Source organism: Lytechinus pictus, chromosome 10 (assembly GCF_037042905.1).
Source record: "Lytechinus pictus isolate F3 Inbred chromosome 10, Lp3.0, whole genome shotgun sequence".
NCBI lineage: Eukaryota > Metazoa > Echinodermata > Echinoidea > Temnopleuroida > Toxopneustidae > Lytechinus > Lytechinus pictus.
Window position 1 is genome coordinate 2,984,490 of NC_087254.1, and position 17,094 is coordinate 3,001,583.

At 38.9% G+C, this 17,094-nt stretch overlaps 1 protein-coding gene across 1 annotated transcript in view; it reads left to right on the forward strand.

Moving 5' to 3' along the window:
• Window positions 1-663: 663 nt before the first annotated feature.
• The window catches only part of LOC129268957 (nucleosome-remodeling factor subunit BPTF-like), a 36,010-nt gene continuing 19,579 nt past the window's right edge, over window positions 664-17,094 (forward strand). Inside the window, exons 1-6 of the mRNA XM_054906409.2 lie at window positions 664-689; window positions 1,054-2,701; window positions 3,148-3,353; window positions 5,631-6,793; window positions 7,143-7,287; window positions 12,512-16,837. Of these exons, the coding sequence (XP_054762384.2) occupies window positions 1,275-2,701; window positions 3,148-3,353; window positions 5,631-6,793; window positions 7,143-7,287; window positions 12,512-16,837 (7,267 nt within the window). The 5' untranslated portion in view covers window positions 664-689; window positions 1,054-1,274. The remainder of the gene's footprint in view (window positions 690-1,053; window positions 2,702-3,147; window positions 3,354-5,630; window positions 6,794-7,142; window positions 7,288-12,511; window positions 16,838-17,094) is intronic.

The window sequence follows — 17,094 nt, forward strand, 5'->3', positions numbered from 1 at the left end:
AGTAATTTAAATCGGTTCAGAGAAGATGCCTCTTTTATAAATGCTCTGTCCAAAGAATTCCTGATTTTTGGTCCTGTGAAAAATATACTCTTGCTCAAAAATACTGTTGTTTTAGGTAAGTGATAGTCATTTGACTGTCTGGTATTATATATGAATGCAAAGTATTATTTCTCAGTACTCCTTTTTTCTGAAGTAGAAATACTTTGTCGAGTCTCGTTTGAGAGGCATTTCCCCATGCTAGAATCCCATAATTAAGATCAATGCAAAATACTGGAAAATACAAAAACAACAACGCGCTGAAGTTCGATCTGTGAACAAGTCACTGCTCTGGATGCAGATCACACCGTCACTTTCCTCGAGTGAATTTTTGCAAACCAATCTAAATTCTAACCACTTCTTAAATTGCTGATGCTGTCTTGAACTCGCATTATTAGATCACTGATCTGTATGTACGTAATCACGTTGACTCCATAGAGATGTTATTAGTATATCTCTATGGTTGACTCACACTCATCAAATTGGTAGTCCTTTCACCGATTTACCAATATCATTGCTAACTTCATCCGCCTAACGCGGTAAAAAATAGTTCACTGAATTTCTCCCGCAAGCAAAGTTATGTGGCCGAGTTCATGAAACAAAACCGCTGATTGGTTTATAGCAATCAGTTGTGAAAGGTGTTTCCCCGCAAGGTCTCATAAATATAAATGGTAGCAAATAGGTTATTTGTAGTCACCGTCAATTTATATCTTAAGTTTTGCCACATCTTGTTCAAATTAGATAATTGTGACCCGGGGTTCATAGTTAAGAGGATAACGCATCAGATTTGCTTGGAAAATGCAATTGGGAAATTGGCACATATGCAGACTAAACGCGCACCAATAGGAAAGCATAATCGGAAAGGAATAACGTTGGAATGAAAAATTCATTATTTGTTATAATTTCAGACGTTTGTCACTAGATCATGTAGATCAGATGCAGTCAATCATTTATGAATTTAGAGGTATTATTTGTCATGATGTTTGGGTATTTGTAAACATGTACTTGGGCATGAAGGGGGCTCGCCGAGCGATCGATCGCGATAGCGGTAATTGAATGCATAATTGGTCACGTGGTCATCTACATCAGAAAATGGCGGACAGTGCAGAACTTGCGTGCGATTCGTAAATATAATGCCGAAATCGTGTTTCACCGCGAAGCTTGTGGATCTCAAACCTAAGTTAGGTGTGCGTTAGGTTACCAGGCACCCGCTAGCAGCCGATAATTTGTATTTCAAGATGCCGAGGGGACGTGGACGTCCGCCTAAGTCACTTGTTGATTCATTGGACGAGACGCCGGGAAATGCAAAGAAATCTGGTGGAGGAGCCGGAGTTGGACGGGGCAATGATGGCCAGAGCAACGGCTCCAGTCCTGCAAGTTCTCGCTGTAGCACACCGGTAAGTCAAGCCAGCAGTACCGGCGCAGTTGGCCGAGGGAGATCCCCGAGATTACGTGAAGCTGCGAGGCGGAGCAAGCGGCTAATTCAAGAGGTCATAGAGGCTCAAAGAAGTCCCCAGGCTAAGGCAAGTCCATCAAGCAGTAGCACAACAAGTACTGGAAAGGGGCCAGGAAAAGGGAGAGGGAGAGGTAAGACTCCCACAACACAGAGTAAACCGGGTGCAAAATCAAAACCAAAAGGGAAAGGGAAAGGAAAAAAGGCAAGGCCAAAATATGAAAGTTCAGATGAAGAGGGAGTTGATTTCAATGAGGAATTGTTGCAATCTTCGTCAGAAGATGAGATTAGTTCAAATAGTTCGCAGTCTGAATTACCAGATGATGATGAATTAGAAGAACTAGAAGAAGACGACAGTGACGACAGCAGCACGGCTGCCAAGAAGAGGTTATTACTTTCACGGACAAATCGGCCTTTCGCATTGCCATTCCTGGAGGCAGAGCCAGAGGAAATTCCTCCAATTGAACTTCCAAAATCTAGCACAGACCTCCTTATCGACAATGAGGATATGATGAATGCTCTATCTGTGTATGAAGTTCTTAGGCATTTCAGTCAACAGTTAAGACTCTCTCCATTCCGTTTTGAGGATTTTTGTGCAGCTTTGTGTAGTGAAGAGCAATGTTTGCTCCTAGCGGAAACCCACATTGCTCTGTTGTACAATCTTGTGAAGGAAGATGAAAGTAGCAGTACAACGTTTGGTCCTCAAGACCAGCGAGACAGTATCAATGTCCAGTTCTTGTTTCTAGATAATATGACGTGGTCTGAAGTTGCAAGAGCGTATGTTGAAAGTGACAAAGAATTCCGTGGTGCATTAAGTGCTCTAGAAGGAGAAAACTACCCTTTTGCTCCTGTGAGTGACAAATTAACAGTGTTGCATCTCCTTTGCGACCAGTTCCTGGCATCGAACAGAGTGCGTGAAGAGATTCTGAGTGAAGGTGCAATAACCTATGACGACCATTGCAGGTCGTGTCATAAATTGGGAGATTTAATATGTTGCGAGACATGTTCAGCCGTTTATCACTTGGAATGTGTGAATTTGGTGGAAGTACCAGAGGAAGACTGGATGTGCTCGGTGTGCAGGCAGCATCGCGTTCTTGGTGTCTATGACTGTATCTCAGAGGTGGAGAAGAGTGGACTCCTCATTCGACAGGAACCCTTGGGTTATGACAGGCATGGCAGAAAGTACTGGCACTTTGTTAGGAGAATTGTTGTGTGAGTATTTCTTCCTACTATCTGTCTTTCTTCCCATTAACTTTAGACATTGATGGCTATAAAGGGTGTGACCTTTTGAGAATCTGTAAACAATATTTCAGTCTTAAAAACAAGAAGGCACATAACTAAGAGCAAATGCATTTCCTTTTTATACTGATTTAACTTTGAAATAATGAAGAAATAAGAAATAGATTTTGCCTTAAACCTTTGAAGTGTAATATGTGTATTTCAGAAGTAAATTTCCCACCAACCACTTATCATCTCCCCTCCCTGTAAATTTGAGATGGGCTATAAACATAAGGCTTATTGAATTTAATTTGTCAAACATGCATTGGACATGAGATAAACATTATACACTGTACCCTTGCCACTGGAGGTTTATTTCTCTAAAGTTTGCATGCAGTATATCATAATCATTGATACTATTTATCTTTTAAAATATGCAGTGAAGGTGAGAACGAGCTATATTACTACTCCACCAAGCTTCAATTTGAAGAATTGATGCATTCTTTGGATGCAACAAAGTGGGAGGAGGACTTGTGTCTTGCACTGCAGGATTGTATGGCAGAGATCCTTGAACAGATGCAGAGGACAGAGGAGCTGACCAACAGCGCAAGGGGTAACCAGAAGTCAGTGCTTCAGAAGTCAACAGGTTGGTTGGTGCTGTCTTTTGTAAAGCTTGTCAGTTTTATTTCAACTAGTTTCTGTTTAAAATCAAAGTAGGCCTATGTTAACTAAAGAAAGTGAAAAAAAAGGAATTATGAACAAAATTCATAAGTAGCACCAAATTAAAGAGGAGGTTATTGTTTAATCTATTAGACTGTGAAGCTGTTATTTTCTGTGAAGGGTAAAAATCTTGAGAAGCTCAACAAAGCATGGTTGTAGAGAAGTAGGAGCAGCCTACTGCCTTCACAGCCACTCAGAGCTTATTCATTTGTTGTATTTGCTGTTGCTGCTGGCTTACAATATCTGTAGTGATTGGTGGCTGAAATAGCAGATTCCTCATTTAATGCATTATTTTATTGCTTAATCATTGGCTATTACATGTACCGTTGGAACTTATGAGTTATGCACAAGTCTTTCGCATGTTTGGTGTAAGCAAACTGGTAATAACTAGAAGGTCCTCTTGTTTGATTTTATATAGGATGTAGTTGTAAGAGTTATAAGTACAAAAACACAATTCACCCTCACCCTCCGTTTTCTTTCCTCCATGTAAATCTGTGTTACATTATAATTTCCTGCCCGGGTCTTTTTCTAAGAGCAGAAGAATATTATTAAAGTTGCCATCAGACTTGATTTAGTTTATTTTATTTCTGGTCTTTCCCCTTTTCTCTTGACCCTTCCCTCATTCTTATACTGTATATTCACAAGTCATAGGCTATGCAGAACAAAGGATTTACTGGGAGGGACAGGGGGCTGACAGTTTGCTGTGTAAATTGTCCATTTGAGTAAAAAAAAAACGTCTTGATATGCAGCCTAATGTCCCTGGCAGTGAGTTACTGATGTGTGTGCAGAAGGACCCTCAGAATAGAAACAGTGCTCACTCGATGAGTACTTGTGAGCTGATGTGAAGAACCACTTGTTCAAAGTTTCAGTCAGGTTTTCTGTAAGGTTACATTCATGTACATGAAAGGGGAATCCAACCCAAATAAAAACTTGTTTTTATAAGGAAAAGAAAAATCAGACAAGTTGAAAGGTGAAAGTTTGAACAATGTTGGACAAACAAACAAGAAAGTTATGAATTTTTTAAATTTGTAAATATTGGTAATCACTATACCCATGGAGACTTCAAATTGGCCGCATATGGGATGTCATAGTGATGTAAGGCAAGGACTACTCTTCCATGTACTCCAATACATATTATGGCTAAAATGTCATTTTCCCCAAAAGTTTTATTTCAAATTATATTTTTCTTTCATGAGGACATAAAACAATATACTACATGGGTTATATTTGGATGACTGCCCCAGGGGAATGGGTACTTAGGAGAAAACCACAAATCCCTGATAATAAAGTACATGGCCTATGGGAAAGTTGTCCTTGCCCCTTGTCATAATTTACTTACCCAGTTGCCAATTTGAAATCTACATAGTATTAGTGATCTCAATTTTAAAGCAGCTATAACTTTTGTATTGCTTGTCCGATTTCTTTCAAAGTTTCACCATTCTGTTTCATTTATTTTTCTCCTTCCCCACACAGCATTTATGGCCAAGGCTGGATTCCCCTTTAAAGGAAAACCAATGAAACCAGTTGAATTCATAAAACGAGAAAAATCCAAGAAATGGATCATTGAAAGATTGAATGAATAATATAAGTTTGAGCCTTTGAATATAGAGGTGACCACTAAAACTTGACCTTCCCTTTGGCAATGCAACCTAGATCTGTGGGGTCTCACACATTCAACTTCCCCATTACTTTGTCTATTTCTCTTAAATTTTCTGTTTTATCTAGTCTTCACTGTTTTTATGTTTTATCTAGTCTTCACTTTTTTTATGAGAGGACATGTAATAAAGGCTTCACTACATATCATGGATGAATTATTTAAAGCCCTTAAAGTGAGCAAAAAAAGAAGAAGATGGTTTAGGGTCTTAGGGAATTTTTTACCTAATAAGAAAGTTGTACATATCATATCATAGATCTCCATAGCATTACCATTAGTGAACTTGACATTCGAATCCTAATAAGTTTTTTATTGCTCGTCAATTTTAGTCAAACTTTCATTGATCCTATTCTTTTATTTTTCTTCTTTCACATAAAGCTAACTTGCTTCAGTGGTTTAATTCTCCTTTAATTCCTTGGATGGTACATTTAGGTGTTGTAAGCCATTGATGTGGATTCAGGTTTTTTTTTAAAGACAATATTTGCGTCAAGACTGGGGGTCGAGAATTGTGAATTGATTTTACTCCTGTGCGCATTTATTTTGTTTCAGATGAATTGAATGCTTTGAAGGCTGAACGAGAAGAGGCACTAAGGAAAGCAGAAGAGGAGAAGCGAAGGCTGGAGGAAGAAGCCGTCATCGCGCAGGCCCAGGCAAGAATGAAGGAGGAGGATGAATGGCAAGAAGAGAAAGAGGATGAAGAAAAAATGGAGGTTGATGTGGCCAAAAGTTCAAACAAGTCTGTTCAGGAGGAAGTGGTTGGTGATTCAGTAACCAAAGAAGATGAGACAAGAGAGGGGACGGGAATGAGAAGTGAGGAGCAGATGGAGCAAGGAGATCAACCTGATACCAATCAATCTGAACGTGACCCAGATTCAGAGCTATCAGAAAAGAAAGAGGAAGGGGATAAAGAGAACAAAGATGAAGCTGATCAGAAGAATAAAACTATTGTCATGACACGGTCAAGAAATCCCAACTACAAACCCCCTCCCCCTAAAGCCACTCCTTATCTAACGTACACTACAAGCATTCCAACTCGTACAAACACTTCCCTTGTAACAGGCAGACCGAGGACCGAAGAGACACTCGTCATTAATTCCAAGGGAGAGATTAATCGCATTGGTGGAGATGACTCCGGTAAGGGTGTTTTGACAAGGGGCGCCATGCGTCCAGAATCTCTCTTCAAGCTTGGCATGGAGGGGACGTATAAATCGTACAAGAATCAGTTCACCACCAATCGGCTTGCCCTCAACAAACCCCAGCACGCTGAGGAGCGAGATCGCAAACGCTACCTGGTCAACAAGTTCAGTCTGACCCCTGCAGCCGAGTTCAAGTGGCACGGGAGCACCAACAGCAATCGCATGCTCACCATATCCACGCTTCGTCTCACCACCACGCAGCTAGAGAGCAACATCCCCAGGGCTCTCATGCACACCAACTGGACAGTCCATCGGAACAACTGGATCAAAGCCGTCCACATGTGCTCCAAGCCTCATGCCTTTGCCCTAGCCCTCTCTGTCTTGGAATGCGCCATCAAACCTGTGGTGTTCAACTCCTACTTTGCAGATGGACTAGGTCACGTCAGAATGGTGAGGACTACGGCTATGGATAAGGAGGAAAGGAAGAAGATTGACAAGAAGAGGAAGGATGATGACTTTGAAGAGATCCAAACGAACTGTAGTTGGGTGAAATACTGCTTCCCTATCAAGCATCAGGTGAGTACTTCCAGGCCAAAGCTTTGGTAAAATGTCATAGTATTATCATCGAACATACTAAGGTTAAAGAAGTCGAGTTACCATAGAATCTTTTCTCAGCTGCTAAAAAAGCTCTCTGAAATTTTGAAATTTCAGTGAATTTTCATGTGAAAAGTTAAGAACCAAAACTGATTTTCTGTTTTGATTTAATACTGGTGAACGGAAAATCTCTGTCAGTATAGTAGCACATGTATCAGAATATTCCTTAAACATTTACGAGTAATGCTTTAGTGTTGTTTTTTGTACTCGGATGTCTCAACGTATGCTCTGTATCAGTAAAGACTCTTCTTTTTCCTGTGACGATTTTTAGGTGTGGAAGATGAAAGGCGAGGAGTATCGTATCTATGGCGGGAGTGGTTTTCGTTGGCATAGCTCCATCAGGAAGAGGCGCCCCTTGCCCCCACCGAGTCCGGCTAAGATTGGTCTTGACAGGTGTATCAAAGCAGCCAAAGCTGGTAAGTCAATCGTTAAGCTTTTATATAATGAGAGGGAATGAAACCTTTGGAACAATGTCATCTTGTGTAAAAGCAGAAAAATAAGTTCAACAAAAGTTTCAGGTGAAATTGAGCAAACAATTAAAAAGCTTTAAGCATTTGACTGTCAAGAAATGCTTATGGCTGTGAAAATCCTCCCAATGTGAACAAGATGTGAGATGTTGTCACACATGAACAACATTCCTCTTTGTCACTGAAAATTCTTTTTGCTCATTCTGATGATAGGACAAATAATTCATCGATTAAAACATGTGCAACCTGTATTTATAAGCTCTCATAAAAAAAAACACACCTCATTTTGTTACATACTAGTTAAAAGAGAAATAGGTGAAATATGTCCATAAGTTATGGCGAAGTTGTACACGTATTTGTGACATTACAGAGCTTGGTCGCATTGCCAAAGGGAGGATCTGCATAGCATCAAGCTCAATATTGAAGTACTGATAACTTTTGTTGATCAATCTTATTCAATTTTCTGTCTTCACACAAGTTAACTTGTTTCATTCTCTTTAAAAGTAAAACAAGATTAAAATTCAAGTTGTAGCCTTGCATGAAATAATGAACAATTAAGTCTTTGATTTTATTGCTTGCTATCAACAAACAGCAACAAGATTCCACTTCTTCATTTGTAATATTCTTTAGGTTGTAAATTGTTATTTGAAACACATTGAGGGAATGAAATGGATTTCCCCCTTTTTTTCCATGTACAATAAGTTATGCCTAAAGCCAACATACATGTACATGTAATGTATGGTTTGAATCTTAAAGGTCAAATTTACGTACAAGGATAATTCAAATGATCGTGTCATGTTTCCAGGTGACTTAACAGGCAACTTTGGGATTTGGGAAACATTATTACTCAGTTTTCATGTATTTTTCTACCAGTTTAGGTTGAAATTTGTGAAAAATCATGACTATTCAATAGGTGTGCTGATGATGTCATTGCTCCACTTTCCCCTATTTTATATAAAGTCATTATTATTTCATGTTTTCATACACTGTACAGTATGTGTGTGTATGTATGATATATCTCCCTTCAAACAAATTAAGAACGTTCCACAGTTAAAGTGAAATCCATTTTAACCACACTTTGCACATACATGTAGATACTTTAGTACCTGAATATTTGAAATATGCATAAGTTAACATGGGTCCATGTGCTTGATTTATTGCAATAGAGCTTCAAAATTCACAGAATGGATGTTCATAAGGATTGCACATTCAAACGATTTGGCATTTTTGGGCCTCACGAGGTCACTACAATGAGTTTAAACCTCTATTACTCAGTCAAAATCTATGAAAATTTCATCAAATTTTTCAATATAGTTAATCAAGGCTCCACATAAACTTTAAATAATTTTTTTTTGGTGGCCCGATATTAAAGTTTGGTGGCCCGAAAAATATAAAGAAAAACATTAATTAAAAATGAATAAAACAAACTTCTGAAATATTAATTCTGCAGCCACTACCACTAAAAAAAAGTTACTTTCACTTTGTACATCTTGTATGTAAATCTTGTTTGCTGTTATTTTACTTTGCTAATTGATTTGTGGTAATAAATAAATTGTTCTATTGTTGAAAATATGAAATGATTGAAAGAGAATAAATGAAAGAATTGTATTGTTCCCAGGTTGTGTGGACTTTTTTTTAAATCTCCGTATAGACACACACTCATAATAGTAAAGTAAATAAATAGTGCATAGCAAACTCAGATAGATGTACAAAACAATGATTTTTTCCCTTCTTCTTTTTTGAATCCTAAAACCTTCATTTAGATTATGCAGGCCCCAAATCCAGTTTATTTTCTCTTTTCCAGCATATTATAGCAGGAGAAATTCACAGAAAAATATGCTGCAAAATTATATCAATGCATAAAAGGGGGAAACAAACAAAAATAGTTTTTAGAATAGTATATTGAAAAAAGAAGAAAAAAAATAAATAAATAAGTGAAATAAAACAAAAGAAAGGGAATGGAGAAAGAAAAAACAAAGAACAGGAGAAAAAAAGAAAAGAAAAGAAAAAATTTAGAGAAAAACCCAAAAGGAAATGAAAGAAAAATGAAGAAAACAAAATTAATAAAAATGGGGAAAATTATTATTATTATTACTATTATTTTTCAGTAGAAATATATTCTTTAATCAGGCATATTCAATGGGAAGGGGTATAAATGGTTTAACCACTTAAAAAAAAATGAAACGGAAAAAAAATAAGAAAACGGTAAAAGTTGTATCTGGAAAAAACAGTGTGAGAAAAGTCCTTCCCTATATTTGCCAAAATGCTGGAAAATTCACATTTCATATCAATGAAATGCCTTCCCAAAGTATTTACCTCCTCAAGAGTGGTTTAAGAAGTCATTTATAAACAAGAAAGAAAGAAACTGTCTGTTTATTTTTGGCTAGAAAAGACACAGCTTCGAAAGAAACCAAGTATCAACATACATACAAATGCACATGTGGGACTGTGATGTACTCACCTATGTGTTTTATGTGTATAAATGCATTTGGAAATCTGTCTTTTTTAGTCAAAAGAGAGGTCATAATTCTTCTTTTTAATGCTTGCAAATAAACAGGTTACACCAGATTTGAGTAATATGGACTGTAGAAGGGCATTTCATTGGTGTAAAATGTGACTTTGACGAGATTTTCAAAGTTCTGTGGAAGATTTCTTAGCAGCAACATTTCGTATCGCAGCTCCCTAAGTCTGAATAGTCTGCTAGCGCACAGCTAGCTGCAGTGGTTTCATGCATGCAAAGCTCACGCCAGACGGCCAGCACGGCCGGCTGGATAATAGTTACTGTATGCTATAGTGGTAGGCCTACATACTGTCATGACTATGCAATCTTTGTGTGTGTGTATTTGTGTGTAGATTAACAAAAAGGGCGCATGACGAATTGGCTTGCAATTTGAACTGTAGAAAGTTGATAAATGCGTGCAAAATCAGGAGAAAAATTGCGCTACTTTGAAAATTATTGGTTGCCCGATTCGGGCCACTAAAACTTAACATTTTTTCAATAATGGTTGCCCGAGGTGAATTTCCGGGCCACCGCTAATGTCGAGCCTTGAGTTAATAATAGTACCCTTAAGATGGAGAATCTATTTATATTGCTATTTGCTCTTTATAATAATAATAATAATAACGGCATATTTACCCAGGGTAGCCATTTCAGTTCCGAAAACTGTTCTCCCAACGGGCCCTGCCATTATTATTACCTGGCTAAAGCTAGGCTACCGATTCAGGTGCACACAGCTTTTTGAGGATATCCTGCTGGTACCCATTTACCTCACCTGGGTTGAGTGCAGCACAGTCTAAGTCTAACAGCACTGCCAGTTCTTCAAAATGGTGTGAAAGATAACAATCCCAATCTCAAAAATGGGAAATTTCAAACAAACTTGGGAAGTACAATAAATGCTGCACTTTATTAAAACCCCATGTCATTTTCACCAAACTTTGCAAAGTTGTAGAGGAAGGTATACCTAAAGAGGTGCAAACATTACAAAATAGGGGTTCTTGTGCTTGATTTCAAACTATCAGCACTTTCATTAGAACAAAATGTGCTTTTTAAAACACCAAAAGCGTGCCAAATGCTTTGTATCTATGTGAGGAAAAACCTCTTCCATTTATTCAAACTTGGGGTCGTATTCGACATACTTTGTAGCACTGCAGAGTTAAGTACATGTATTTTTAAATGGGTATTTAAAAAAATTGGTCCATGGAATAATTCCAGTTTATTAACTTCATAAAGTAACATATCGGATCTGCTGTTAGGGTGCAGATAATGAGAAAAATCAGCTCATACATGTACCTACAGCTGATTAATCACCTGTTCATCCATTGTAACGTCAGCGCGCAGAGTGTAAAATGTGCACAGATCATGATGCGCACAAACATAACTTTGGAACGTCCTTAAGTTGCAGCAATGATAATCTTACTCATTAAATGGGCAATCAATCCCAAGGATTAAGTGTTTGAAATGTCATCTTAACTTAGAAAGTATATGGACCTACTGTACACGTATTTCATGAAACTTGGACATAATATCAAGTATCACTGATCATGTTGCATGAGTTTCAGGTCACATGACCAAGGTCAAAGGTTCGGGTCAAGACTATGTTGGGGGTATCAACATTGAAATCTTAACTAAGGTTAAGTTTGGAAAGGTCATTAATTATAACTTAAAAAGTGTATGGAGCTAGTTCAAGAACCTTTGACATAAGCGTAATCAAGTATTACTGATGGTCTTGCAAGAGTTTCAGGTCACAGGATTAAGGTCAAAGTTGATTTAGAGTCTGAACTTTGATCATGTTGGTGTATTTTTTGTAATGTCATTACTTTGAAATTTTATGGATCTCGTTCATGAAACTTGGACATACATTTAGGGGTCATCAAGTATCACTAATTGTCTTGCAAAGCATGAGTTTCAGGGCTCATGATTTAGGTCAATGATCATTTAGGGGTTAATGAAGTTTGACCATATTGGAGGTATTTCTTTTTTAATGTTTTACCATAACTTTGAAAGTAAATGGATAAGAAGAATTAAGTATCACTGACCACTATGCACAAGGTTCAGGTCAATTGATCAAGGTCAAAGGTTATGGAAGGTCCATGAAATTAGTGCATGTATTTCATCATCATATGAATGGTGTCTTTGGGAAATAATTATTCATCTTTTAGTTGTTTTCAAAGTCAACACTGCTGCTGTACAGAATCGCGTGATGCAGTGCATTTCACTTTTTTTTGCGATGAAAACATTACAAGAATGATTTTGATTAGCAAAGGTTAAAATATTGATAGAGTTACATGTATGAATTTCATCTTCTGTACATAGTAGAAACAGAATTTGCATTTGATTTGTTTGGGAAATCACCTTTTTGAGTAATTATTGGTCTGACATGCACTTCGAAATGTTGCTAAATTTAACAAAACCCATGTACACGGGCATCACAAATATGGTCTCAAAAGTTGTGCAAGACTTGAAAAAAATAGTTATGAAATATGCAAGGCAAACCTTTTGCATTACAAATTGATCTAAAAAAAATGTTTAAGCACCCCCCCCCCCCCGTGACTTTTAAGGTTATGACATTTCACTTTCATTATATTTGCATAACAAAGAAAGCATAAATTTGTTTTTAACAGATTAGCCAATTTTTTTTTAAATTCTTTTTCCTGTCATATGGTTTTTCTTCAGCTGGAAAGTGGGGCTACCCACCAGTTGACAACCCCAAGATGGAAGAGGAGATGGACACCGGTGAGGACAAACTGCCATCCGCAGAGACAGAAGAGGCAGGTACCCAGAAGAAAGAGGAGGGCAAAGAACCAGTTGCAGCAGCCACTGATGATGCAGAGGAGCCTGAAAATAGTGAAAAGGAGATTGAGATGCCTACGGAAGTGACGATGGAAGAGAAGATGGATACCAAGACAGCTGATGAGGAGGTGAAAATGGATGTTGATATGACAAAAGAATCAGAGCAGAGTGAAAAGGCAGAAGAAGACGAATCAAGGATGAATGAGGGCAAGATCCAAACACCCAATGATTCATCCCCCGGTGATAGCTTGGGGTCTAGTGGGTTGGATAAAAACAATAAGGATCCTGATGACACATCCATACAGAAATCTTGTGAAGAAAAGGCAGAAAATGAAGACAAGATGGCTGAATCAACAGATGTTGGAGGGAAATTTCTTGGAATAGCTGCGAAGAAAACACCTCAAATCATGAATGAGCTTAACATTTCCATTGCATTGAGGAATCACACTGTGTACAGGAAGATTCCTTACAAGTCCAGACTCGAGGGGCTATTAGAGAGTCGTTCCAAACAGCACTTTGAGGAGACAATAAAGTTCAAGTCAGAGATTGGGAAGTATGCCAAACAACAAAAGTTGGTGGAGGAGAAAGAGCAGATGCTGAAGGTCCTGAAGGCAAAGCTTGCTGCTGGTGGTGACATCAAGGCCGTGCAGGGTGTTGTAGAAGGTATGAAGCAACAGATGGAAGTCAGGAGAGCAAGAAAACCCCAGGTGTATCGTCAGTCATCAACAGCAGCTAAAACATCTCTGTCTGGTAAAGTAACCAGTGCTGCCAATGTGAAAAATAAAAAGGAACCTTTACCTTCTCAAGCAATTCCATCGACAAGTGCCCAACCAACTGAATCTGCACCTACAAAATCCACACCTGTAGCTCCGATACCATCTGTAAAATCAGAAGATGCTTCAACCCCACCAACTGCTTCAGAGAAATCAAAACTGTTGAGTGATATTAAAGAACTAAATGTTTCTAGTAGTAGTGAATCAACTCAAAAACCTACCATGAGCGTAGAAACGCCCGCAATAGAGACATCTGCAACAATATCAGGGGTTGGTCAGACTGTTGTGGCAAAATCAGTTATGAAAGCGGAAGAAACTATAACAGATAAGACTGATCAACAGGCTAGTGTTGCGCCTATAGTGCCTCCAGTTTGCATTCCACAATCAGAATTGACATTAGGAGCAATGGATGGAAGTCTTACTGAACCAGCTGAGTTGAAAACCCAAAGTACATCAGATGTCCAGGAACCATCTACAACACAACTTGCCAAAAATTCTTCTTCCAATCAAGATACTTTCAAGGAAATGCTCACCAAAGCAGATGAAAGATTACTATCGGAACAGTTACCTCCTATGAGTCCTAAACATTCTAGCAGTGATGAAATGCAGAGTGCACCAGGCGTTCAAGCTGGGGAACACAAAGACACAACTCTTTCATCATCCCTGGAAGTTGAGACTCCAGGGAAGAGTTCAGAGGAAAAAGAACAGATGATGGAAACTAGTGCCAAGTCTTTGGAAAATGATTCGCCCAGAAATCCTATCATATTGACAGATGATACCTTGAGAGCTAGGCCTTCAGAAATTCCTCCAGTGACATCTGAAAACAGCTTGATTGAGGAAGCTGAAGTGACTTCTGCTGAACAAGAGCCTCAGCTTTCACAAGAAAAACTGAGAGATGCTTCTCTGCTGAATATGGACATTCCAATGGATCAAGATCAACAGGATGAAACTGCCTCTTTGTCAGAACCAGTGCCAATGGATCAGCAACCCACTGAAACACCACAGGCAGACAAGCAAGAAGATTTGGCTTCAGTTGCTTTGCATCAACCCTCACCACCTACAATGGAGATAGATCAACCCCCTCAAGAGATGGAATCTACAAAGGACAGTGTTCATCCCGAAAAACAGAACTTAGAGAACATGCAGCATAATCATCTTGATAGTGTTTTATTATCCAACGAAACAGGAACTATTGTATCCATGGATTCTGAACTTCTTGAGAGTGGTCTTTCACAACCAGAAGTGGTTGAATCAAGTTGTGATGGAGAAAGGACTAAGCAAGCTATTTCAGGCACTAACATGCTTGAATGTATGCCATCTCCATCAAGTGGTGTTGGTGGCACTGTAACTGAAATTATTGAGGAAAGTGCAAAGTCCCTTGGAACAAATTTGTCTACTTCAAATAATAACAGTAATATAGCTGCTTCTGGACTCTTCCATTCCTCAGATCACGCAGATCTACAAGAGCCAAAGTGTGAAAGATTGCCACCACAGGATATCTCCAATATGCAACATCATGAAACTGATTGTATAAGTGCAGATGTAAACATTTCGGAACCTAATGACAAGGCATCTATCTATGAGAACGTGAATTGTGTGGATAGTTCTCTTGCTGCAGAGACCAAAGTGAATCCCATCTTAGTAATGGACCATAATAATGTTGATCGAGTGGCCAAGGATGTCCTTCCTCCATTGCAGGGAGATAACATCAATGTTAGTCCAGACCAAGGGGAAATCAAAGCCACAATAGACATGGAAGCGGAGCCAAATGTAGAGAGTGAACAATTAAACAAGGGCGACATCAACATTCATTCTTGTGACCCGCCTGAAAGAACTTTACATGAAGAAACAGAGCTCACACCATCTGTTGAGCAAGAGCATGCTATAGATACGGGTCCTGCCCAAAAATCGGATAGCTCAAGAGATGAACAGCTCATTAACGCCGTGAGTGATAATGCATGTGTCGACACATTGCCAGATTCTGCCAACAATAAACTGATAGAAACAGACACTGCTGTTATCAGTGATACAGATCAACAGAGTTTGAAACGTGTGCAAGAGTCTACTGTGTTGGAATCAATGCAATCTGTTGAGAGTACCAAAGTAGTTCCAGATGTCTCGACGGCAGTCAAGTTTGAGAATCAAGAGAACTCAATGGAAACAGATCCTGAAGCTGCACCATGTGACATGAAACAACCAGGTGAACCTCTTGTTGAGGATTCCAATGTTGCAGTATCAACTACTATAGAAGGCCCACAAATAGATACTAGTAATACGATAAATGAAGTCCCTTTGACGCCAAGCAAAGAATCTGATCTGCAACTGAAAGACGATTGCTCTCAAGTGACATCATCTGTTGATGCTACATCACTTCAGGATGCTTCCCAGAAAACTAAGATTGAGAGTTTAGATGAATCAATGGAAGTTCAGGCTTCAAATGTATCAAGAACTAATGTTTCCACTAAAGGAAACTTTGAACAATGTGAAACTCATGTGGAAAGCCCTATGGAGACAGATACTCTATTGACTAATGTGAAAGTAACTGAACATGAAGAAAGGAAAGTCCATGTGACTTCCGAGATTAAACAGTCACAAGAAATTAAAACCTCTGAAAGTAAGGTTCTTAATGAAGTCGACATGGATGCAGTCGAAGATGTACCAGCAACTACCATTTCGGTTGTTGTGACAGAGAAATCAGAGACTGTTATGACAACTGTCACAAAAACCACTACAACAACCACGTCTACCATGATCAGCCGTGAATTGAAAGAACTCATTGCCAGCAACACAACCACAACAACAACAACAGAGAGTATTTTAAGCAAGATTGACACCTCAGTCACCCAGACCATGATTCAGGCAGAGATCATCAAACTGGAGAGTGCTTTGAAAGAAGAGTTGGCTGCCATTCCAAAACCACGGAGAACCAATGACCGTGTGCGCCTTGAGAAAGGACCAAAGGGAAGGCGTCCTATCAAGCGCCTTGCCAAACCCTTGCCCATCTGCTATATGTTCTCCACTCGCAGCAGGAAGAGAAGCATCTTGGTGTTGCCTCAGCACAATCTCAGGCGTCTCAGCAGACGTGGAGGTAAACTTGAAGTAGAAGGCTACATATCCAACACCAAGAATGTAGGAGACTTCTGGCCTTACCCTTGTGCCCGTCCATCCTTCAAGATCTGCTGGAGGTATCGACTGCAGACTGTGAGGTCGCTGTCAGCCGTGAGTCTGCTGCTTCGTATCCTGTGGGCTTGCATACGGTGGGATGACATCAACATTAAACCACCCAACAACAATGGTGTCACTATCATCAATACGGATAGGGAAAGGATCACATCAGAGATCATCGATCGGCGGGATGTTACTACGAGTGGTGTCAGATCTCAGTACTTGGTGCGCAAGATTATTGTACCCAAAGAGACTTCCTTCTCCACACCAGGTAAAATGAAGTTTGTTTTATCAGCTTTTGACTGAGTTTGTAGTCCAACTGAAACAGAATATGTCAACACTTTTAATGATCAATAATTGCAAGAAGAGGTTATAGAAAAGAATTTGTTAAATTTGTAGTAAAGTAGCAATCAGATTATTAATAAAACAATTATGAATTTAGAAAATCTATAATTTAGAATCAAATTGTTTACCATTTGTCACTTCGAGCTATCATGTTATTAAAAAAAACTAGCTTACAGTACAAAA